Here is a 24,360-nt window from a genome sequence, read left to right as displayed (position 1 = left end):
GAGAAGAGACGCCTCCTCCCCGCTGTGAAGGGAGGTCACCACCGCAGGTCGATGAAACAGGTCACCACCGCAGGACGATGAAGCAGGTCACCACCGCAGGACGATGAGGCAGGTCACCACCGCAGGACGATGAGGCAGGTCACCACCGCAGGACGATGAGGCAGGTCACCACCGCAGGACGATGAGGCAGGTCACCACCGCAGGACGATGAGGCAGGTCACCACCGCAGGACGATGAGGCAGGTCACCACCGCAGGACGATGAGGCAGGTCACCACCGCCAGGCGATGAGGCAGGTCACCACCGCAGGACGATGAGGCAGGTCACCACCGCCGGACCATGAGGCAGGTCACCACCGCAGGACGATGAGGCAGGTCGAAGCCGGCCGAGTGCTCCGGCCGAACTCGCAGCAGCGTTGCCAGGCCTGTCCAGGTTCTAGCCTGGTTCTGGTGGGCTTCACGCCTCAGAGCCAGCCAAAGAACTGTCGCTGGTGCTCCGCGGCTCGAGGTCTACCGCCGAGGGAGCCCTGGACGTTGCTGGGAACTGCACAGCCTGTGCAAACCCAGAAAGCCACTGGGCCACGTGCGCACACGCGAGCCAAATAGCAAGGAAATAGAGCCCCACTAATTGACTCCTTCAGGTCTGAGAGCGGGCTCCACTGCCTCAGACGCTGGTAGAGTCTTTAGGTATGCAGACTGAGCTCAGGCGGAAAAGCCGCAGCCTATACTAAAACTTCCTAAACTATAAAAAACTATAAAGCCGTGCAAGCTAGCTGAAGCGGAAAAACCGCTGATCTACCTCAAAACTGTGCCGTCCGCCGGACAATAAAAAACTATAAAACTGAAACGTGCTGTCCTTTATCCGGGCGAACTGCAAATCCCTATAAGCTGTCCTATAGATATTGAACGACTGAGTCTGGATAACTTCAAAAAGGATGTTTATTCATACAAGGTTGTAAACCTGGCACAGATCTTAAAGTTGCAGAAAATGAAACAAATTTCTATAGGTTTTAGGTACAGAATTATCCCTGGTTCCAGAAAGCAAAGGTGATTATAAAACCACTATACCCTAATCACGCTGCCTATATTAGAAGGAGAAACTCTTTCCTTCCCTATCTTTACAGCAAAGATTAGTTCTAGAAGCGACAGAATAACCCTGCTCCTATAACTAGATTTCCTATTCCAGATCAATATAATTCAATACTTATCTAATTTGGATAGGCTTAGATTGGCCTGGTTTTGAGGATGATTTGTCCCAGTTAGCCTTGCACAGCTCCAGCACGTTGGAAAACTATAGCCAGAATGAAGCTCCAAAATGGAGACTAGACCCTGGTAAAAAGGGCGGTCCTAAGATGTTGCACTCTTTGACCAATCACTGCAAAGAAAACTGCAGCCAGCTTTTGCAGATTCCAAGCCACTTTTCCTGGGCTTTGCAGCCAGAGGCTGAAACAAGATGCAAAGGAGGGAAAACAAACAAACGACCAATAGGTAAGGTAAACCATCGTCCTGGGGGACGGAACAATGCTCTTAAAATGTCTTCAGGTGAAAACCTAGGTGTACAAAAACAACTCCATTAACTTTAATTGGAGCTACACAACTGAATTCCTCTATGCTTGTCTTAAAATAGGCTGCAATCATGCACAAAGCTATTAAAAGTAGAGGGTAGCAAAATGCTTTACAACATCGCTCAGGTGGTTATGATTAATGCCACTTTTGCATATCATTCTCACTGTAATGTTTTGCCTGGGGAAAACAGGACACCTTCCCAAGACTGCCATCATTTTGACAAGATCATAACATAACATGTTATTTGGCAACATAACATCACAACATTCAGTCTGAGAAATTATCTGTGATTCTCAGTCTCATTTGCTTCTATCTTTTGGTAGGTCTGAACAGCTGGTCTACTACTTTTTGTCTCCTATAATATTAACAACTGATCTTTCCAGTGACAATTTAGAGAGAAACCAAATCTTGCCAAACTGAATTAAGATTTCTTAATTTTTTGTCAAAGACCCCAGGAGAGAAAGGACAGGACTGCAGTCTGGTGTTATTAAGTCTGCTTCTAGAGCCCTGAACTCATACATGCTCTGGGTCTACATACCTTTAAGGGATATTTTGACCATTGCACATCTTTAGACTCAACCTACTTCCACACAAAGTTATCTAAAAGGGAGCCTTATTCAAGAGTCCAGAGATATACAATGATTACATTTGGAAAGGATATAAGTTATACAGTATTAAAACTTCATAAATAGCAAACACTAGCTACAAAACACAAGCTAATAAATTGCATTTGCTTCTCTCTGGGGAAATATCAATTCAATGAGTTAAATCACAAGACTGAGAAAATTTGTGGCTAAGTACTCGGATCTTAAGACAGATCAGAAAAGAGAGAGAAAAGGGTTCAGAAGTATAATAATTTTCTAATCTGTTACTGGGATACAGGGGAGTAGTGTGGGATGGGGCCAATTAGCAAAGAAGATATTCCTGTAAAGATCCAGTTTAAGAGTGACAGGATAAATTGCCCTTCTGAGTCTTGCTGGATTTTGCTGGCGAGAAGTGCTGTACTTCTGGTTGCAGCAATGCAAAGAAAAGGCCAGACTGGCCCATGTCTTCTCAATATTTTAATGAAGAGAAGTCAGGCAAGGGGATTCCTTGGCTAAATTCTCAGATCATGGGGATCATGGGGAGAGAGGTTTTCATTTCATGGCCAAAGTCTTCCAATAGACTTTCAAGACACTGTAATTCATATATATGAGATGCAAAAATCTGCTCAAAAGCACTAAAATGGGGCCGCGGTGGCAGAATGGGTTAAACCATTGAACTGTTGAATCTGCTGACCTAAAGGTTGGCAGTTCGAAACTGTGGGTCGGGGTGAACTCCCGTTGTTAGCCCAAGGTCGTGCCAACCTAGCAATTCGAAAACATATGAATGTGAGTAGATCAATAGGTACCGCCTTTGCAAGAAGATGATAAAGACGCCCATGCAGCCATGCCGGCAGCACAACCAGGAGGTGTCTATGAACAACAGGCTCCTTGGCTTGGAAATGAAACTAGAGTACCTCCCCATGGCCAGAGTTGAGCACCAGAAAGCCAGAGATGGAAGGGGAAGCTTTACTGTACTTTTGTTCTGTGTATTTGTATGTCATTGCTATTCCACTGTATTAAAGGCATTGAATGTTTGCCTATCTATTTATGTTGTAATCCGCTCTGAGTCCCCTCAGGGAGATAGAGCGGAATATAAATCAAGTGTATTATTATTATTATTATTATTATTATTGACACAAAGGCAGAGTATGACACAGCAAATGAGATATATATGCTGGATTTCGTATCACAAAATCACAAGTCAAACACTTCCCAAGCCTTTAGGACTGTATGATGTATTTTTGGATGATGTGTGCAGATCCCAGTTTATTATTATTATTATTATTATTATTATTATTATTATTATTATTATTATTCACACAGGAATATCAGTGTCCACTCTTAAAAGGTGTGTAACAACAGAATTGATAAAAACATTGAGCTCATGAAAGAACTCTATGTGGTGTGTCAGTAGATGTAGATGTGTGTTATGGGATGGGAGCCAGTGGGCTCCGTTGCAAAAGGGAAGATGAATCGTCGTATGATGGGCAATTTAGCCCATATGATGAGATTATTAACATAATAATAATAGTAATAATAATATGTTGTTATTATTAACATTACCTAGTGGCTATTTTAGACATTTACACAAATCTGTTGTGCAGTGTTTATAGTGGACTATGCAGAAGATGCTTCAGCAGGAAAATCAACCTGTTTATCAAGCCTTGCAAATGCTGGTTTGTTGTCACTAAATGCTTGGCTTTTATACCTATTTTCTATACCTATATACCCAGGGTGATGAAACATTTCTCAGGCCAAAAGAAGTCCTAAGTGGAAAAGTTTAAGAAGGCCCATCCTGGTCAACTACATCATAGAAGACAAGAGACCCAATTACAGATCTCTGTTGCCTTGTCAAGGTTGATTCTAGGTTTAGAGCAAATTTCTGCAACCTAGTACAGTCCAAGTTCATTGGACTATAAGTCCCATTATTAGCCAACACACTGATTGGAGAACACTATATTGAGAATCAAGTTGGTTAAGTATCTTATGCATACTTAACTATAAATATCATTCAGTGCAATGATCTAATTTCCAAGTAGATGTGTTTGTGATTACAGTGTTAATAAACTGTGAAAATAAATAATTAACTTTCTTACCTTTGAACCTCTTTCTTAGCATTACAATATAATTTATATTTCTTGTTGCAACAGAAGTTTTGGCTCAGAAGGCACTGGAAATCTGTCGTTCAGGGAAAAAAACGGGAAACTGGAAACAAGTAATTGAGACACTTGTAAAGAAAAACAATATTATCATTTTCAGTAACACAACCTGCAGCAAGTGTTCCAAGGTAATGCATTTGTTTTTGAGCAAAAGGCTACAGAATTTGGTATCTGAAAACAAAGATGAATGCTGAGAAAGTTGTTGAAGAGTTCCAAAAATTGACACAAAATAATACAAAATAAAATTAATGTCGCTATTCTTCTTAAATCATGAACATTTTGGCAGTTGAGGAGCCTTACAGAGCAATACATGATAAATATTAGGCCCAAATCTAACTGTTAATCCCAAATCAAATAGGAAATTTACATAGCTGTTGATTTCCTCAACTCCTATTGATTTATTGGGTCTATTCTAATTGGAAGTAGCAATTGGATTGGGCCATAGTTTTTAGCATTTTAAATTAATTAATATATATTTCACATATACATTAATACTTTAAATTGTTTTGGATGTACTAGCAAGAGGTCCATTTTAACCTGTCAGAATAATCTGGAAGATTTGAACTCAGGAATTTGTGGTTTGGCTAAACTACGTATGTTTGATCCTGGTTTGAATAATCCTTGTCATCAGAAAATCAGCTGAGATCTGCATTGCTTTTATCAGATCCAGAACAAGTATTTTCAGGGTGATAACTGTCTTAGCAACAACAACAGCAAAATAAAGTCCTGTGATACCTTAAAAATTCACACCTTTTCGTTGGCACAGGAGCCCACTTATACAATCAGATGCATGAAGTATTGCCTAAGCATTGAAACAGAGACAACACTTAGCATGTATTTAGAAGCTAAGTGTTTCTTCAAGTCTTAAAAAGATGTCTGAAGATAGCATGAGTTTTCTCACCTTCCAAAGCTAGTAAATTAGTTTGCTTTGTTTTACAGTAAGGCTGTAGCAAAGTCACAACACACTGAGCACCATCAAAGTGTATTGGTATGATAGCTACTGTTTTCTAGTTACAGTTTAAAGACATTTTTTAAAGTCTTTCTCCTATCTTTCTCCCACCCTGGACATTCCATAGATATATAAACCCCGCTTGCCTAGTTTCCAACATACCTCACAACCTCTGAGAATGCCTACCATAGATGTGGGTGAAATGTCAGGAGAGAATGCTTCCGGAATGTTGCCATACAGCACAGAAAACTCACAGCAACCCATTGATTCTGGCCATGAAAGCCTTCGACAACATATTTTTTAAAAGCCTTGGCATTTTAACAAGGAGTGATGTTCATTATACCTTTTTATTCTCAGGGGGCATCTACACTGTGGAATTAATGCAGTTTGAGCCTACTTTATCTGCATAGGCTTTATAATAGGGAATCATGGGAGTTATCACCTGGTGGGATATCAACACTCTTTGGCAAGGAAGGCTAAAGACCATGTCAAACTACAACTCCCATGAGTCCATAGTATTGAGCCATAGCAGTTCAAGTGTGTCAAATTGCATTAATTCTACAGTGTAGATGCACCCTTAATTCCCACCCCATTCGCTCAGCTTATCCACCAAGTATTATTTTGCTACCTCTTAGGGCCAGACCTAACCTTAGGCAGAATGAGAAAGACACTTCAGATAGCCAATCTCTGCCTTTCAGGATAAGCAAAAGTGATTAATTATTTCATTTCCTGTTACTGTATTTTTGCTGCCAGATAGGGGCGAAGATACTAATAAAAGGTCCTGCCTTATAATTTGATTCAGTATAGACAAAATTTGCATTTAATTCTGCTGAGGGCAATGAGGAAAGTGGAAAGGGAAATGGGGAAATATTTAAAAGCAGCCTAAATGGTTTGAGGACAGAAGATTAAGTGGTTGTGTCCTTAGCAAACTAGGACAGTTGAAGGGTACACATTTGCTGCTCTGCCTCAGATTGCAAAATAGCTTGCTCGGCCCTTCTAATTTGAAAAACACAATAAAAAGTATCATAACAACACACAGTACTTTCACAATTTCCCCTACTAATTTTAGTTAGTCACATATTACAACATAACACCACCAAAGTACATTGTGGAAAAAAAACTAAGTAATGGAGCAAATCTAAGCTCATTTTTGGATTTAGAACACCAAAATCCAACATCCAAAAGCCAATAAAGTCAACAGACATTTTTAAGATCTTCAATTTTTCAGGCCTGTATATGTTTATCAATCTCCATTTTGTGAAAAAAAACCCCACTGTATTATATTTAATTTCCCATCCTGTTGAGCCACAGCAGAGGGAAAGGCTGACAAAAATAGTTCACTCAATTGTCTCAGCTATGTAACCATAGGCGATTTGGCGCCTTTTCCTGAAACATTTATATTCCTGTTGGCCATCGTAAGGACTATGTGACACAGACTTTTTGCTGATGTTCCTCTATAAATTCCCCTTCCACCCTGTCTTTGTGGGCAGGGACCAACCTCCTTTTAATCTTCATATAATACTTAGGAATATTCATGAAATATATAAAACAAATGATAATGATGATAATACGAGCAAATTATGGCTGGAATTTTGCTTGTGAGCTTGAACTAGAGTAGGGCCAACACATGGATAAATCTAACTGATTAATGGGCCTATTCTAGTTGCAACTAACAACAAGATTTAGACTTATGGGAATTAATATAATTTTACTTATTGTAAAATAAATGCAATTTATTCCATGAAGTCTCCACCAATGAACATCTTGTGATTGTACTCTGAATCAGATTTAGTTTCCAGATACAGTAGGCTTGCATATTACATGAGGGATTTATTCCAATGTGCTTCATGTAATATGATCTCCACATACTCTGGAACCCTATTTTTTTTTTTACTCTGAATTATATCTTGGGTTTCCTGCCAAAGTGTAACACATACAGTAGAGTCTCACTTATCCAACATAAACGGGCCGGCAGAACGTTGGATAAGCAAATATGTTAGATAATAAGGAGAGATTAAGAAAAAGCCTATTAAACATCAAAATAGGTTATGATTTTACAAATTAAGCACCAAAACACCATGTTATACAACAAATTTGACAGAAAAAGTAGTTCATTATACATTAATGCTATGTAGTAATTACTGTGTTTACGAATTTAGCACCAAAATATCACAATGCATTGAAAACGTTGACTACAAAAATGCGTTGGATAATCCAGAACATTGGATAAGTGAGTGTTGTATAAGTGAGACTCTACTGTAATTGCTGTAGTGGACCTAGCAATACCACTGACATGTTCTACCTATGCCAGGCACGGGAAAACTTTTTTCTCTTGGGGCCACATTGCGGGTCCGGTTGGGAGGGCCGGGCCAAGAGGGAGGGGGGCTGGGCACACACTGGGTGGGGCGGGCCCGGGGGGGGGGGGAAGGGTCCAAGAGAGGTTGGGACCAGGAGGGGGCAGGGCTTGGGTCATCCTCAGGTTGTCCTCCCAGCATAGGGACGGGCTCCTCGGAGCAACCGCCCTGATCCTCTCCCCGATCCCCTTCCTTATCCTCTTCCCCCGATCCTCGGGCTGTCCTCTTGGCATTATGCCAGGAGGAGGGTGAGACAGGCGGTGATTGAGAGTGCTCTAGAGGGCTCTCAAATGCTGTGTGCCTTCTTCGAGCCATCCTCCTAGCATAAGGATGGGGCTGCTCACACCATCCTTAGGTCTGGAGGCAGGTTGAGACACATGATGGCTGAGAGTGCTCCAGAGAGCTCTCAGCTGCTACGTGTCTTCCTCCCCCAACTTTTTGGCATTAGGATGCAACAGGCTGCTGTGTCCTGCCAACAGGACAGGGGAAATGAGGAGGGTCTGAGATAAGCACCCATGTCAGATCTATGCCTTCAATGTGATTCTGTGGTCAACGTATGGCAGAACGTTTGGTTGTCGTTGACCATAGATATGCCCCGGACGACCAGAGAGATCACTTCTGTAGCCATCACTAGGTCCTTCAGAGTAGTTCTCTGATACTCAAAGCTCTTTGCATATAAATAAAACTGTGTACAATGGGCTCACATAATAAGTGAGCCAACCATATTTTCCAAACTACTAGTTATTCTTAATATCAATACTTTCTTTCAATAAAAATTCAGGTGAAGGAGCTGTTCCAATCCATGAAAATTCCCTACACTGTTGTTGAACTTGACAAAACAGGTAAGACAAGTTACATCCTAATATGTAAATAGCAAGTCTTGCTGGATTATAAAGAACTCATGCAGTTATTTTGTAAGATTGCTTCCTCTTGAACAGTTCCAGTTCCTGCTAGATTATAACGAACCCATCACTCATTCACCTGTATGAGTTGGCTCCAAGCTACCTGAAGGTCCATGTCTTCCTATATGAGCCTCCCTGGGCCCTGAGGTCTTTGGGGGATCCTTTCTCCCAGTCCATTCATTTTCCCAGGCACTTTGAGAGAAATAAGGGAGAGGGTTTTGACAGTGACTGAAGGAGGAGTATCCCTTAGCTACACTTCAGGGTTTTGATTATGACCGTGGTTCATTCATGGAAGTTTACAAGGGGAGTGGTTTGGACAATGGTGTCTTCATTCATAATGCTCTCTTGCTTATTTCTTTTTCCTCCTGAAAATCTTCCACAAGAAAGAAAGAGAATCCTTGCTGCACCTTCTGACTTCTAGCACTAGGAGCCCTTCATCTAGAAATGGCTCCCCAGTTCTGCAACGGCTATTTTCCCTGCAGAAAAAAATGCTGGCTGTTGGAAATAGTCTGAAGCAGGCCTAGCAAAATTACTTTATGGGCCACAATTCCCAGAATTGCCTTGATTGGTCATAGTGGCTGGTTGCCTCATTTTAAGGATATAGACAAATTGGAACAGTTTCAAAAAAGAACAAGGAAAAGAGCAAAATTTATCAGAGGAGGAAAGTTCACTATACCCCATGTTGGTGAATCATCTTTGGAAGTACAGGAAGTCCCCATGTTACGAACGAGATAGGTTCTGTAGATTTGTTCTTAAGTTTAATTTGTATGTAAGTTGGAACAAGTACCATATATACTCAAGTATAAGCTGAGTTTTTCAGCCCTTTTTAGAGCAGAAAAAGCCTCCCTTGGCTTATACTCGAATGAGTGTCCTGGCCGGCTTATATTCAGGTTGGTTTATACTTGGGTATATAGGTAATCAGAGTTTGACAGTCCTATCTTATTAAAGTCTTATTATTATCTTAAATTACAGTTTTATGTAAATATTCAAAAACATTTAACCTACTGATGCCTCAATTAATATAATTTTATTGGTATTTATTTTTATTTTTGAAATTTACGAGTAGCTGCTGCATTTCCCACCTTCGTCTTATACTCGAGTCAATGATTTTTCCTAGTTTTTTGTGGTAAAATTAGATGCCTTGGTTTATGTTCAGGTCGGCTTATACTCAAGTATACGGTACATTTTTAAGTGTAATACTCTCTCTATATATATATGTATACACACACACACACACACATGCATATGTATGCACTTTGGATGGCATTGGGAAGGGTTAACACTTTTTTAGTGTTTATTTTGTTGTCAGTGCCTGTTTAGAAGATTTCACCTCACTTTTTGTCCCTGTGAACATTGGATTTTGAAAAAAATGGTTTGTTCTGGAAATAAGGATTGGTGATAAAGCTTCAGTGGAGATACCTTTTCCCCACAACAACTTTTCCAGGAGTGAATTTCACTTCCTTGATTTTTCTCACTTCATTTGTAAGTTGGATGTTTATAACTCAGGACTGCCTGCTCTCTGTTCACTCCTGAGCGCCTCATCTTGGTGCTCAGGATATAGACAAGTTGGAGCAGGTTCAGGGAAGGGCAACAAGGATGATAAAAGTATTAGGCAAAGTTGAAGGAGCTGAGCATGTTCGGTTTGGAGAAGACCGAGGGGTGAAGTGATTGTACTCTATACTTTATATATATCCTAACGGCTGTCACAAAGAAGGAGGAGTGGATTTGTTCTCTGCCACAGAGCTTAGAGCCAGGTCTAATAGTCCTAAGCTGTTACAAGAGGATAGATTTTGATTGAAAACTAGAAAGAACATGTTGATGGTAAAAGTAGTTTGGCAATAGAACTAAATACCTAAAGAGATGGTGAAGTCTCTCTTGGACATCTTCTTTGAACATCTTTTTTTAAAAGCTGGAGATATATATGTTAGGGACACTTTTGCCGGTGTTTCACATTGGGCAGTGTATATGGGTCTTCTGCCAATTCTGATTTTACATATCTTTTTATATCCTGGTTGCACGATGTGGGAATTTTTTTTTTTTTGCTTTTGCCTTGTCATGCTGTGCTTAGCAGTTTGCATAGAGCAAAAGGTGTGGCATCCAAATGCTCTAAATGAAAGTCTTCTCTTTCTCTCTATTCCTGCTTGTGATAGATAGGAACATCTGAAAGATATTTTAAAGATTTAAGTACATTCATAAGAAATCACAAACATTTCTAGGTGCAATTATCAAAAAGAAAAAAAGCATTCAGAAGGGTAAATCAGAAGCAGCAGCAGTTTAGCAGACCAGAAGCTTCTAGTGTAGCAGTAGAGCGATTGAGCTTAAGCAGTTCAGGAACAGAGTCAAACCTAAAAGTTATAAAATACCTACATATTGTGATAGGAAAGTTAACACGGCCTAGCTATTGAACATAACTCACAGAAGACATCTTGTCTCTCCATGCTTACAGGAGAAGAAGAAAATGGAGAACTCTGAGCAGTTGCTCAGAAACTTTGCATAGCGTGTCTCCCTAAGAAGCACCAGTCTAACAAGAAAGGCGATAGGTGGACAGAGAGAAAGACAGACAAAGAAACCAGTGGGAAGGGGCTTTTCTCTGGCAGCTCACTCACCTGCCTATCTAAGTCTTTGATGAGGACTACACACTTGTTCCAAAATATGGTTGAGTTCCAACACTTTTCACTTGAAGTTGTTGGCTTTGCTGTTGTCAGGACCCAGGCTGCAGAGCACCAATAACCATGCGCAGAGACCAGAATCTATCTAATATCTTTATTAAAGGATTATATAAAGTCAATAAAAATAAGTGAAGAATAAAGTTCAGAAATAGACCTTTCAGGAAAGGTCAAATATAGTCCAAGAAAATAATGTCCAATAGGAGATATTAAGGTCCAAAGTTATAATCCAATAACCGAAACACACACTCTGCCGAGCAAAGTGTGGGGAAATGACAAGGTCCTTTAGTCCATTGAAGCTTGACAACAGGGCTGGAAAACAAACTAGATTCTTGGCAAACAAGACTTGATACAAGGCAACAAAAGCAAGAACAAGGTCCGTGGCGAGGTCCGGGGAACAAGGCAGGCTTGGAACTAGAACAAGGTCCGTGGCGAGGTCCGGGGAACAAGGCAGGCTTGGAACTTGGCCCTGGAAACAAGGAACTGGAGTAGCGTAGTCCACACACGTTCTCACTCCTCAAGCTGATGAATTGACTCCGCAAGGATCTCCTTGCGGTAAAACACCTATATAGGATCTTGTTTTCCTGCCAAGGAACACTTTCCCTGGAGAACAAGAAGTGAAACCCAAACTGTGTCCAGATGCATGACTCCTTAGAATTTCCCAAGGGAAACAGGCTTAATCAGCTAATTGTCTGCAGCGATTCTGGCGCTTCGGCGATTTGCCTCCCTAGCGCCTCTATCTCTATTATAATTATCCTTACGAGAGAACGAGGGAGAATTCTGCCCAAGGCTTGTTTGGCTGACTTCTTGAGGGCAAACATCCTGCAGGTGCAGGGGCTCCGATTCTGGCTGAATCGGTGGGAAACCCAAGTTTTCCTCTTCGTCCGCCACAATAGTACTAGGAACGGGACTACATGGCCCATGAGACATCACAGCTGTGGACATGTTACTACTGTATTTATTCAATTCTAAGACACTCTTTCAGCCCCCTATATAAACATCTTTAAAAATGGGGTGCAGCTTAGAATCACAGTTGTATCTTATGTATTTTTATTGGTGGTGGCAGTGGTATTGGAATTAGGGTGCGTCTTACAGTTGATGGCATCTTACAATTGAAGAATGAGGGTACATGTTGAAAATGAATGAGAATCAACTCACACTGTTGTCAGCTTTAAGATCTAGGCTCCCCCTTAGGCTTTCTTCGTTACTGCAGTCTAATTAAGGAAGAGGAAGAGGAAGCATTTTGGTTGTTACTGTGATTAAATCACTTGAGAGTCAGGAGCAGTTCCTGATGCTAGAAGTGCAACAAGGTCAGCATAAACCTGAGGTGTGTAGACCAAAACCTGAGATGTCCCAAATTATTAAGTCATTCAGTGTTCTGCATTAAGTATCAATCGCAGTTGCTAACATCTTATTATTGAAACAAACAGACTGAGAACATATTTTCTTCTTTGGGAATTAAGAGAGAAGTCTTAGCTAAAGTAGCTGTTCCCAGATCAAGATGAAATGAGAGGATTATTAGGGAATTAGGGAGATAAGGGTTTTTATTTAAGTGCCTTCAAGTTGCCTGTCGATTTACGGTAATCTCATGAATTTTAAGGGTCTTTTAATTCAAGGAATACTCAGAGATGGATTTGCTAGCTCTTCTCTGAAACATAACCTACATCACCTGATAGTAATTGGTAGTTTTCCATCCAGCTACTAACCAGTGCTGACCCTGCTTAGCTTCTAAAATTTAGAGAAGATCTGGTGCCTTTAGAGCAGTGATTTTCAACATGTGGGTCCCCAGGTATTTTGGCCTACAACTCCCAGAAATTCCAGCCAGTTTACCAGCTGTTAGGATTTCTGGGAGTTGAAGGTCAAAACATCTGGGGAATCACAGGTTGAGAACCACTGTTTAGGGTATTTGGGCTCTCTTGAGAAAATGCTCTATTCTAGCTAACAGCCAGAGTGACTACAACTCCTTCAGTTCTTGTATTGATCAGATATGTGAATGTGTGTGTGTATACACACACACACACACACACACAGTTCTGTTCAGCCCAACATTTTGGGTGAGGGAAAGTTAAATTATATTTATTACATTTTAATATCAAAGCATCAGTATAGTGGATGTTCTAGAAGACGGAACTGAACACATAATTCTGAACTTTTGAACCAAAGAATAGACAAGGAACCAGGAAACAAGGAAATTAATGATGTAAAAAAAACCCTTCAAAAATACCTAGGTTACAATTTTATTGGACTTGGGGCAAGCTGAAGCAGGAACATTCAGTTTCTAAATTAAGTTTTATTTTTCATGGACTAGAACAGATCCAGTAAAGAAACTGTGTTGCCCTCTGGAAAACTCCCCATAGAATAATTCATGTACATTTTGTTTACTTCTGTTTATTATCTTGTAGTACACTGGGAACACAGATTTTAATCTTAGATGTACATCTTGCAAAGTGGAGAGATTACTAACCATGGGATTTTGATACTTAAATCCTACACATTAAGTCATCTCTTGCAACATTATACAGCCAGTTGTCTACAATTCATATGAGTTCACTGCTCTGTTCTGCTTTCCCCCCTCCTTCCCTCTGATATGGGTCTTCTGAGTAGTCCGAAGCCCCTTTGTATACAGATTTCTCCCATGACAATCTGCTACTGTGAAGGTTGTGGTCCTACCATCCCCTCTAAAGACATTAGTCACAATAGATGCTTTGGGTCTCCAGAGCTACTAAGGCTACCCAATAGCTTGGGTCGGTCTTATCTTGGGAAATCTCCCTAAGCACCCTGTCCTCCAGTCTGAAATCAAGGAAGGACCACTTGGGACTGGCCACTTGGGAATGACCAACTCCATGGAGAGCAGTTTCCTCTCTCACTCTCAAAGTAAGAGAGTAGGGTAGCAAGAGATGAGTTCTTGTTGTACTCCATTTGCTCTCTTGATTGAGACCCAAGGCACATTATTGAGAGACCTAAAGTGGCTGATGTGGCAGATGTACTGCCTATCTTGATTCCTACCAAATTCAAACCAAAACGCTGCTGGGAAGTTCAGAAATAGGGACCAAAGATGCTATTTTATAGGAAAGGAGATTCTACCTGAACATTAGGAAGAACTTTCTGGCCGTAAAAGCTGTTCAACAGTGGAACTCTCTGCCTTGAAGTGTGGTGGAAGCTGCTTCCTTGAAGGCTTTTAAACAGAGGCTGGATGGCCATCTGTCAGGGGTGCTTTGTGCTTTTCTTGCGTAGCAAGGTGTTGGACTAGATGGCCTATGAGGCGTCTTCCAGCTCTATGATTCTATTATTCCACTTTGGCAGGGACTTCAAAAGTCCCTGAAATGGCTCTTTAATGGTGGTGACCTTCCCTGGTTACAAAACTCTTTAATACTAAGTGCACTTTTTTGCACCAGGGTCAAACTGGACATTACTAGTAACTTAACCTTGAAGTCTCTTCTCCTTGGTCTAAACACAGCATAATAATTCATTGAGATGAAAGCTCATGGATGCCAGAACTTTGGCTTATATTTTGAGGCAAATTAAAGTAGTTGTACTGTTCTGTTAAGAGCACACAGACGCGCACACCACCAGCAGAGCTAAAATATCTCAAAATTTCATGTTTGCCAGAACCAGACTGTACATTAAGCAAAATAAAAAAGACAGAACGAGAAGAAATTATATTGTGACTGAGCACAGCCAAAAACCTCAAATCTGGACATTGTGCTGGTGCTTAGATGGAAAAGGAGATGCATTGTGTAGACTTAATTCAATTAAGCTTCTTTGGTGCTAAAAAGATTACCAAGCAGCACCAAAGAGACCATAAAGAAAGAGAAGCAAAAATGTCTCCCTTTGATCACATAAAGCTAATTGTTTTCTGCCGGCACCCACATTAATTGAACCATGTTGTGTGTAGAGGAAAAAGCAGACATACCATGTAGACGGCATAGTACAAAAGACTGAGATTAATTTAGATTGGTTCACTAGATAAGAGATTATCAGAAGCCAAATTAGGTAGTATTGGCCAATTTAGAAATAAGCACCCCAATATTTTCTAGGTCAGTGGTTCCCAACATTTAATGAGACAACTGTAGTTGCAATTTTTTTTGCACAGTTTTCTTATTTTAGGTTCAAGTGATGATAATTGCAGGCAGATACCTTGTTGTGTATTGAAGTGGCTTCTGTATTTTGTTTTGGTACCTGTATAGGCAGAGAATCCCCTTTCACAGAGGCATGTAGTTGAGAAAGGCAGCAATACTAATTTTGTTTTTGCAGATAAGAATTTGAATTCATCTTGTAAAGGCAGCCAAAATGCCAGTAAACTTTGGTCTTGAAACATGATATTTTGATTATACTTTTTGTTTCTTATTCTTTAATTGCATTCAATTTTTATTTATTTTCCTGGAGCAGATGCAGAGCCCCTGGGAAGTGCACATGGAGATCCTAGGGCTTCATGGAGCACAGGTTGGGAGCCACCGTTCAGGAGACCTGAGGGTTACAGTTTATTGGACTAGTGTTGCTTGTTCCTAGTAAGAGCTGTGGGATGATGTACAAAAAGTGAGAGATGAATATTATTTCTTTAACACACAGCATGGAGCACCTGGTGGCGCACTGGGTTAAACCCTTGTGCTGACAGGAGTGCTGACTGAAAGGTTGGTGGTTCGAATCCGGGGAGTGGGGTGAGCATCTGCAAAGTGGGAAAGACAGCAGGGAAGAGTCCAGAGCTTGGAAAAAGTTGTCATTTTGTACTCTAGAGTTCCGAACAGCCATGGAGCTGTAGCCCCAAAAGTTTTAATATTTTCCCATCTCTGGAAAAGGGATTGCTCTTGCCATGCCTGCAGCATGAGAGAAATCACACTTCTTTAGAGCTCTGCCTTGATAATGAACAAAACCTTTGTCTTTCTGCTTCGTCATGCTGTAGCTGGCAGTTTTCCCAGAACAAAAGGGAGTGGCAATGCAAAAGCATGTTTGTTACAGTCTTTGGCGTCTTGTGTGTACATTTACTCTGTGATTTCTGGGATGCAGATAGCAAAAGATGAAGTGTTTATTTAAGTCAAGGTACTTGAAAACGATTCTTTTCAAGAACACTAAAACTGTTTAGATAAGGCCTTCAATAGAGCATCTGAATACAACAGCTTTATCCTGACCTAAATTGTTTTTTTAAAGTAAGTCCCTTTTATCTCAGGGAAACAAGCTAAAATCAAAACAAACAGAAAAGGGATTTAAATGACACCATGTTAAATGATCCAGTAAGGTGACATGATCACTAGTTGATGTTTTTGTATACCTTAAAGTTATTTCTGACTATTGGCAACACTGTGATTGGCAAGATTTGTTCAGATGGGGTTTGCCTTCTCCTCTTTGAGGCTGAAAGAGTGTGCCTAAGGTAATCCAGTGGCTTTCCATAGCTGAGCAAAGTTTCGAACCTTGGTCTCCAGAGTTACAGTCCAGTGTTCAGACCACAGCAGCTCACTGGCTCCCAATAAACAGTCAGGAGAATCCATAAACCAGTTAAATGAAGATCAAATATCTCGGCAAGCAAAAAGATGTACATAGTGCCAAACAAATTACATTGCTGGTGCAACAGATATCCCTGTAATCATTCTTGTCTTCTTTGTCTTCCTAGTCTCCCCCCCCCCCTCTCTTCCTGGTATTCATTTCCATAGCTGCCTTCTGAGACAGTACAATGAAACACACATATAAAACAATTTACATAGACAACAGTAAATAAAATGAATTATAATAAAAAACCAATCTTATTCATTGGCAGCAAACACCATAAAATATTTCATTGAAAAAACAGGGAGAACAGATGAGCTTTAGAAATTCTTCTTGGGAGGAAATCCCATAGGATAATACAATTCAACTTTCATGCTACAATTGACAAACATCACTCTAGAGAAATCAAGAAGGAAGATTTGTGTGCTGTGGTTTACAGATCTGTTTCTGTTCTGGCACATAAATGAATCCAAATTTGCTATGAAAATGGCAACATTAAAAAAACAGTGGGTGAGCGTTCAGTTCTTATGGAGTGTGTTGTTCCATACCTGGGCACCATTGTTTGTCAACAAAGAATTTAAGAAAGATACTATTCTGAGATTGTCAGAGGGTTTCCCCCCCACTTTCACTGCAGATGTTCAAGGCCAAAATACTTCAAAGGCACCAATTCCATCTGCGCTAGTTGCCTCTTGTTGATAATTGGATGGGAGGCCACCAATGAATTTTAAGCGCTGTTGGCTATATTTCAGAGGAAGAAACTGGCAAAACCACTTTACCTAAAAAGCATAAACCCAATGAAATTCATGGAGTTGCCATACATCTCCATAAAGTGTCCTGAAGGCATACAAACATCCATATGTTACTATAGTTAGTACAGTTAGTATAGCAAAGCTGTAGGTGTGATTGTGTTACTTACTACTATTTGTTATCTGTGCTTTTTTCTTATACGTATTTTATCTTTCTCTGAAAACATAATACACCTTGCTGTTTATAATTGTCTCTATTGTATCCTGTGTATGTTTGATATACTGAGAACAACACTTCATAAATCTTCACATCCCCCAAAATGTGTATTCCAGCAAATCTGTCAAAATTTAAGATCCCTTGAGCCTCTTCTGATACAGTTCTGTTTCTTTCACCTTTTGAGTTCTGTTGAAACATCACACTAACAACCAGATTTTGTCCTTGTTGTCTAAATGTCCAGTTTTTGTGGGTTATCTCTAGGCAAGAGTGCTGTTGTTTGGTCTCTTAAAGTTGTGTTTGTCTTATAACAACCCAAAGGTTTTGAGGTTTTTCTGGCAAGATCTCTTCAGAGAGAGAGATTGCCTTTGTCTTTCTCTGAGGCTGAGAGAGTGTGACTTGCCTAAAGTCACCTAGTGGGTTTCCATGACTGAGTGTCATTCAAACTCTGTGCTCCAGAATTGCAGGCTAATGCTCAAGCCATTACCCAGTGACAGCTCTCAGCAAGTTTTTGTGGCCTTCCTTCTAAACAGATCAAATTGCCAGGAAGGAGGAATACCTGACCTCCAGGCCTCTTGAAGAAACAGAGAACCTGTCATATAAATCTGTATGAGAAGCCTGTTATTATCAACCTGTAAGCTGTAGCCCTCCTTGCCCTGAGGCCGTTTGCTGGAAAGGAAAGAGGTGATGTCCCAAAAATCATTCTCTAAACAGCTTTCCAGAGAATTACAGGAGAAGCAAATCTGTAATGATGCAGGTGAACTGGTCCAGAGATCTGGCATGCATATGGAATGAAAGGTGAAGAATGCCAGTTGCCAGGGAAGTTTTTCTTAATGTTTATGTGGAATCTCTTTCCTTGTAGTTTGAACACAGTGCTTCACCTCCCAGTCTCCATCTATATTGCCTACTTAAGCTGGTATAGATGTGGATCAGCTCTCTGTGATGGCCAAATTGGGCTGATCCAGGGTAATTCAGGACAATGTCCTACTTTCTCCTGCTCCAAAAACAGAGCAATGGATTCAAGCTACAGGAAAAGAGATTCCACCTATCATTAGGAAGAACTTCCTGGTGGCTGGAGCTGTTTGACACTTGAATATGCCACCTTGGAGCGTGGTGGAGTCTCTTTCTCTTGAGGATTATAAATAAAGGCTGGATGGCCATTAGTTGGGAGTGCTTTGATTGTGTATTGCATGACAGAATGGGGTTGGACTGGATGACCCTTGGAGGTCTCTTCCAACTTGTTTCTGTGATCTTCAGTGAAGCAGGATGAGGTTGGCCTGGGTAGGTAGGCTACCATTTTCTCTGCAATGAGATGCAAAAGGCCAAGCAGAAATTTCCTGCTGCCATAGTTATGCTCCTCATAATGCAATGCTGGCTATGTTTATTCAGGAGTAAATCCCACTAAGCTCCGTGAGGCTATTACAGGGTATTTAATGTGTTAGGAAGGGATGGGGGAAATCCATAAACATTCTTGGAATCACATAGTCCTCCCAATGTTATTGACTACAGCTTCCCGCACCTCCCCATTGCTGTGCTGGCTGGGCCTGATGGGGTTTGTAGTCAGATGAGGAAATAATAATCTTCCCCAGAAGAGATAATATAAATCATGCCATGAAATCTTAGTTTTTAGAAATCAGTTTGTGTGATTTCCCCCCAGTAGACAAAGCCCTGATTGCCTTAAACACACCCAAAATCCAGGGCATTTTTTCTGAACAGAGGCCATGCTTTTATGCTCTTTAGGTCCCATCAAACTCACTGGGATCTTTTTCAGAGCAAAAATGTAAAGTCTGGAAGAGTTTAAGTTGGCTTAAGAGATGTATGTTGTAGGGTTGCATCCAAGCCTAAGACATTTTGCTGGGGGTGCATCTACACTGCAGTTTGACCCTGTTTTGACTGCTATGGCTCCATGCTAGGGAATGCTGAGAGTTGTAGTTTGGTGAAGCACTAGCACTCTTTGGCAGAGAAGCCTCAAAACCTTGTAGAATAATAGAATCATAGAGTTGGAAGAGACCTTGTGGGCCATCCAGTCCAACCCCATGCCAAGAAGCAGGAAAATTGCATTCAAAGCACTCCTGACAGATGGCCATCCAGCTTCTGTTTAAAAGCTTCCAAAGAAGGAACCTCCTCTACACTCCAAGGCAGAGAGTTCCACTGCTGAACAGCTCTCACAGTGAGGAAGTTCTTCCTAATGTTGAGGTGGAATCTTCTTTCCTGTAGTTTAAAGTCATTGTTCCACATCCTGGTCTCTAGGGCAGCAGAAAACAAGCTTGCTCCCTCCTCCCTATGACTTTCCTTCACATATTTATATATGGCCATCATGTCTCCTCTCAGCCTTCTCTTCTGCCGGCTAAACATGCCCAGCTCTTTAAGCCGCTCCTCATAGAGCTTGTTCTCCAGACCCTTGATCATTTTAGTCACCCTCCTTTGGACACATTCTAGCTTGTCGGCATCCCCCTTCAATTGCGCTGTCCAGAATTGGACACAGTATTCCAGGGGTGGTCTGACCAAGGCAGAATAGAGGGGTAGCATGCATGTAAAACTACAACTCTCAGGATTTCACAGCATGGGGCCATAGCAGTTAAAGTGCATCAATTCTACATGTTGTTGTTATTTAAACCCAAACCTGAGTTGCATCTACACCTGTAGAATGAATGTAGTTTGATACCACTTCAACAGATATGGACAAGCTTAGGAAGGTGACTAGAAGGTTGAGAGAAGACATGATAGCCATGTATAAATATGTGAAAGGATGTCATAAGGAAGAGGGAGCAGGATTGTTTCAGCTGCCCTAGAAACCAGGACTTGGAGCAATGGGCTCAAACTACAAGAAAGGAGATTCCACCTGAACATTAAGAAGAACTTCCTGACTGTGAGAACTGTTCAGCAGTGTCTCAGAATGTGGTGGAAGCTCCATCTATGGAGGCTTGTAAACAGAGGCTGGATGGCCATCTGTGTGAGGTGCTTTGTGCTTTTCCTGCATGGGAGGGGGTTGGACTGGATGGCCCATATGGTCTCTTCCAACTCTTTCAACCACCATGCCAGACCACACAGAGAAGCCATTGAAATCCACAAGCATGTGGACAATTTCAACAGAAAGGAGGAAACCATGAAAATCAACAAAATCTGGCTACCGGTATTAACAAAACTCTAAAATCAGGACAGTAAATAAAGAACAACACTCACTAAACAGGAATTCCAGACAGGGCCAGCTAATCACACCGCCCAACAAAGGATCCCCCCAGGCAGGAATCAGTCAGGCTTTGAAGCTGCAAGGCTTTTCAATGCTAATCAAGGTATTTAATTGCAACATTCACACTTGCCTCCAACAGACAAAAGTTCTTTCTCCCACCCTGGACCTTCCACAGATATATAAAACCCAACCTGCCTAGTTTCCGACTAACTTAGATGCCACAGATGAGGGTAAAACGTCAGGAGAGAATGCTTCTAGAACATGGCCATACAGCCCGGGAAATTCCACCTGAATGTTAGGAAGAACTTTCTGACTGTACGAGCTGCTCAGAAGTGCTTAGGGATGTGGTGGAAGCTCCGTCTATGGAGGCTTGTAAACAGAGGTTGGGTGGGGTTGTTGTATGTCTTTCGGGCTGTGTGGCCATGTTCCAGAAGTATTCTCTCCTGACGTTTCGCCCACATCTATGGCAGGCATCCTCAGAGGTTGTGAGGCATGGAGAGACTAGGCAAGGAAGGTAAATATATACAGTAGAGTCTCATTTATCCAACACTCGCTTATCCAACGTTCTGGATTATCCAACACATTTTTGTAGTCAATGTTTGCAATATATCATATTTTGGTGCGAAATTTGTAAATACAGTAATTACTACATAACATTAATGTGTAATAAGCTACTTTCTCTATCAAATTTGTTGTATAACATGATGTTGTGGTGCTTAATTTGTAAAATCATAACCTATTTTGATGTTTAATAGGCTTTTTCTTAATCTCTCCTTATTATCCAACGTATTCACTTATCCAACGTTCTGCCGGCCCGTTTATGTTGGATAAGTGAGACTCTACTGTATCTGTGGAGAGTCCAGGGTGTGACAAGAGTCCTTTGTCAGTTGGAAGTCAGCGTTAATGTTGCAGTTGGGTGGTTATCTGTCGGGGGTGCTTTGCGTGTGCTTTTCCTGCATGGCAAGGGGTTGGCCTATGCGGTCACTTCCAACTCTGAATCTAACGGACAACTCCTTGATTCCATAGCCCTGCGCCGTGGCATTAAAGTGGTGTCAAACAAGTGGTGTAGACGCAGCCTTGGAGGCTTGGGGTTTCTTTCCGTCCCGAGCGAAGGCGTGGAAAGGCGGAAAGAGCAAGTCATGCTTACGGCGGAGGGGAAACGTGGGTGGGTGGGGCGTCCCAGAAGAGGAAAAAGAAGAAGAAGAGGCTGGTCCCGTCCAGTTTCCTCCTCTTTCTCCTCCTCCGGGACAAGAGCCCTTCTTCATAAAAGGAGGAGCCCCGGCGCCCGCGTCATCCTCGCCTCCTTCCTCCCTTCTTTCCCTTCTCTTTGGCAGAAAATGAGCCGGAGCTGAAAGCCGCCGTGTTGAGTCTAGCGATGGAGCCCTCCCTGCCCGTGGTCTTCGTCCGGAAGGAGACCCTCGGAGGCTACGACAAGACCGCCAAGGTAGGCAGGGAGGCTCAATGCCTTGGGATCCTGGCAGCTGGAGTTTGGTGAAGTTTAGCATTGTATATCAGGCATGGGCCAACTTGGGCCCTCCGGGTGTTTTGGACTTCAACTCCCACCATTCCTAACAGCCTCAGGCCCTTTCCTTTCCCCCCTCAGCCGCTTAAGCGGCTGAGGGGGGAAAGGAAAGGGCCTGAGGCTGTTAGGAATGGTGGGAGTTGAAGTCCAAAACACCTGCAGGGCCCAAGTTTGCCTATATACACCTTAGAGAGATCTTAAAGGTGGGACCCAAGTCTAAACATAACATTCCTCCATGTCTCATCTACATCTAGCTGGAAAGTACTTTTAAACATTTCTTTAGTTATTTGGTGCATAAAAAAAAGTTGGGCTGCACTGAACCATCAGAAGGCCAAGGGATCATTACCTCTGCCACCCATATGGACAGCTTCAGATTTTGGAGTGTTTCAGAGTTCTCGATAAGGGATACTCAACCCGTATCATAATATTGTTGTACAATAGCTTGTGTTTTTAATATACCTGTATAGTTAGTTAACTGTGCCTCCACCTAGGAGACGCTAGAAAATGCTATTACAGTAGAGTCTCACTTATCCAACATAAACGGGCCAGCACAATACCAACACCAATAAAAGGCAGGCAATAATTCACAGTTCAAAATTGACTGGGTAGACCTGCCGAAAGAGATACCTCTTCAAAATAATAATATTAAATCAGAATCAGAATATTCATAATACAGTAGTGCAGGGGTCCCCAAACTTTTTATGCAGAGGGCCAGTCCACAATCCTTCAAACTGTTGAGGGGCCAAATTATCATTTGAAAAATTCCAATGTACACTACACATGTCTTATTTGTAGTGCAAAAACAACAACAACAACAATGAAATAACAATGAAAGAGCAATACAATATTTAAAAATAAAAACAATTTTAACCAACATACATTTATCAGGATTTCAATGGGAATTGTGGGCCTGCTTATGGCCAATGAGATAGTCAAGTTAATTAGGGTTGTTGTTGTTGTTGTTGTTGTGTGCCTTCAAGTCATTTCAGACTTTGGGCGAGCCTAAGTCTAAAATTTATTTATTTATTTACTATATTTATTTACTACATTTGTATCACACCCTTCTCACCCCAAAGGGGACTCAGAGTGGTTTACAAATTATATGTACATACAATATGTTATATTATTAGCATAGCATACTATTAGCATTATAGATTACTATATTGAACTATACCACTATACTGTAATATTATTAGTAATATATAATATATAATTAATACTATTGTATTGGATTATTATTATTAGTGTTATATTGTATTACATTATAATATTATTATCAATATTATATGTATATACAATATATTATATTATAAAACTGAGGGCCGGGGCCAGGTAAATGACCTTGGAGGGCTGCATCCGGCCCCCGGGCCTTAGTTTGGGGACCCCTGCAGTAGTGTATACATAACTGAACATTTCCTCTTTTTGGGACTTGTAACTACTGTACCTGTATAGTTTTGCCACCACCTAAGAGACGATAGAAAATGCTATTAATTAATTTCTATTCTTTTTAATTTCTAATGTCTTTCCCCCAGATTGGGACTCAAAAGAGTTTGCAATAGTTAAAAAGAGAGTCATTAAAAAAAACCCCACGAAATCCAAAAGTGAAAAACCATTAGTAGTAAAGGTAAAGGTTTTTCCCTAACATTAAGTCGGTTCTGTCCGACTCTGAGAGGTGGAGCTCATCTCCATTTCTAAGCTGAAGAGCCGGCGTTGTCCGTAGACACCTCCAAGGTCATGCGACCAGCATGACTGCATGGAGCACCGTTACCTTTCCGCCAGAGCAGTACCTATTGATCTACTTACATTTGCATGTCTTCGAACTGTTAGGTTGGCAGAAGCTGGGGCTGACAGCGGGGGCTCACCTCATTGCCCAGATTCAAACTGCCAATCTTTCAGTCAACAAGTTCAGCTGCTCAGTGGTTTAACCCACTGCACCACCGGGCTATGAAATTAATTCAGACCAGGTTAAACCATGTGCCATTAGACACACACCAGCACAACAACTGGCCATATCATGTGTGTTGTATAAGATG

General features: G+C 41.3%; 1 protein-coding gene across 3 annotated transcripts in view; it reads left to right on the top strand.

Moving 5' to 3' along the window:
* txnrd1 (thioredoxin reductase 1) overlaps positions 1–24,360 on the top strand; it is an 86,505-nt gene that overhangs the window by 19,326 nt on the left and 42,819 nt on the right. For 2 of the 3 annotated variants that reach the window (XM_062983043.1, XM_062983042.1), the window contains 3 exons: positions 4,298–4,434; positions 8,391–8,451; positions 22,140–22,249. In XM_062983043.1, the coding sequence (XP_062839113.1) occupies positions 4,298–4,434; positions 8,391–8,451; positions 22,140–22,249 (308 nt within the window). Of the gene's footprint in view, positions 1–4,297; positions 4,435–8,390; positions 8,452–12,485; positions 12,505–22,139; positions 22,250–24,360 lie in introns of those variants that run through there. The other variant, XM_008110591.3, reaches the window with a different exon arrangement.

The sequence above is a fragment of the Anolis carolinensis genome, chromosome 5 (genome assembly GCF_035594765.1).
Source record: "Anolis carolinensis isolate JA03-04 chromosome 5, rAnoCar3.1.pri, whole genome shotgun sequence".
In the NCBI taxonomy this organism is placed as follows: Eukaryota; Metazoa; Chordata; class Lepidosauria; order Squamata; family Dactyloidae; genus Anolis; species Anolis carolinensis.
Note: the sequence above shows the minus strand (reverse complement) of the source record. Positions and strands in the feature narration are given on the sequence as shown.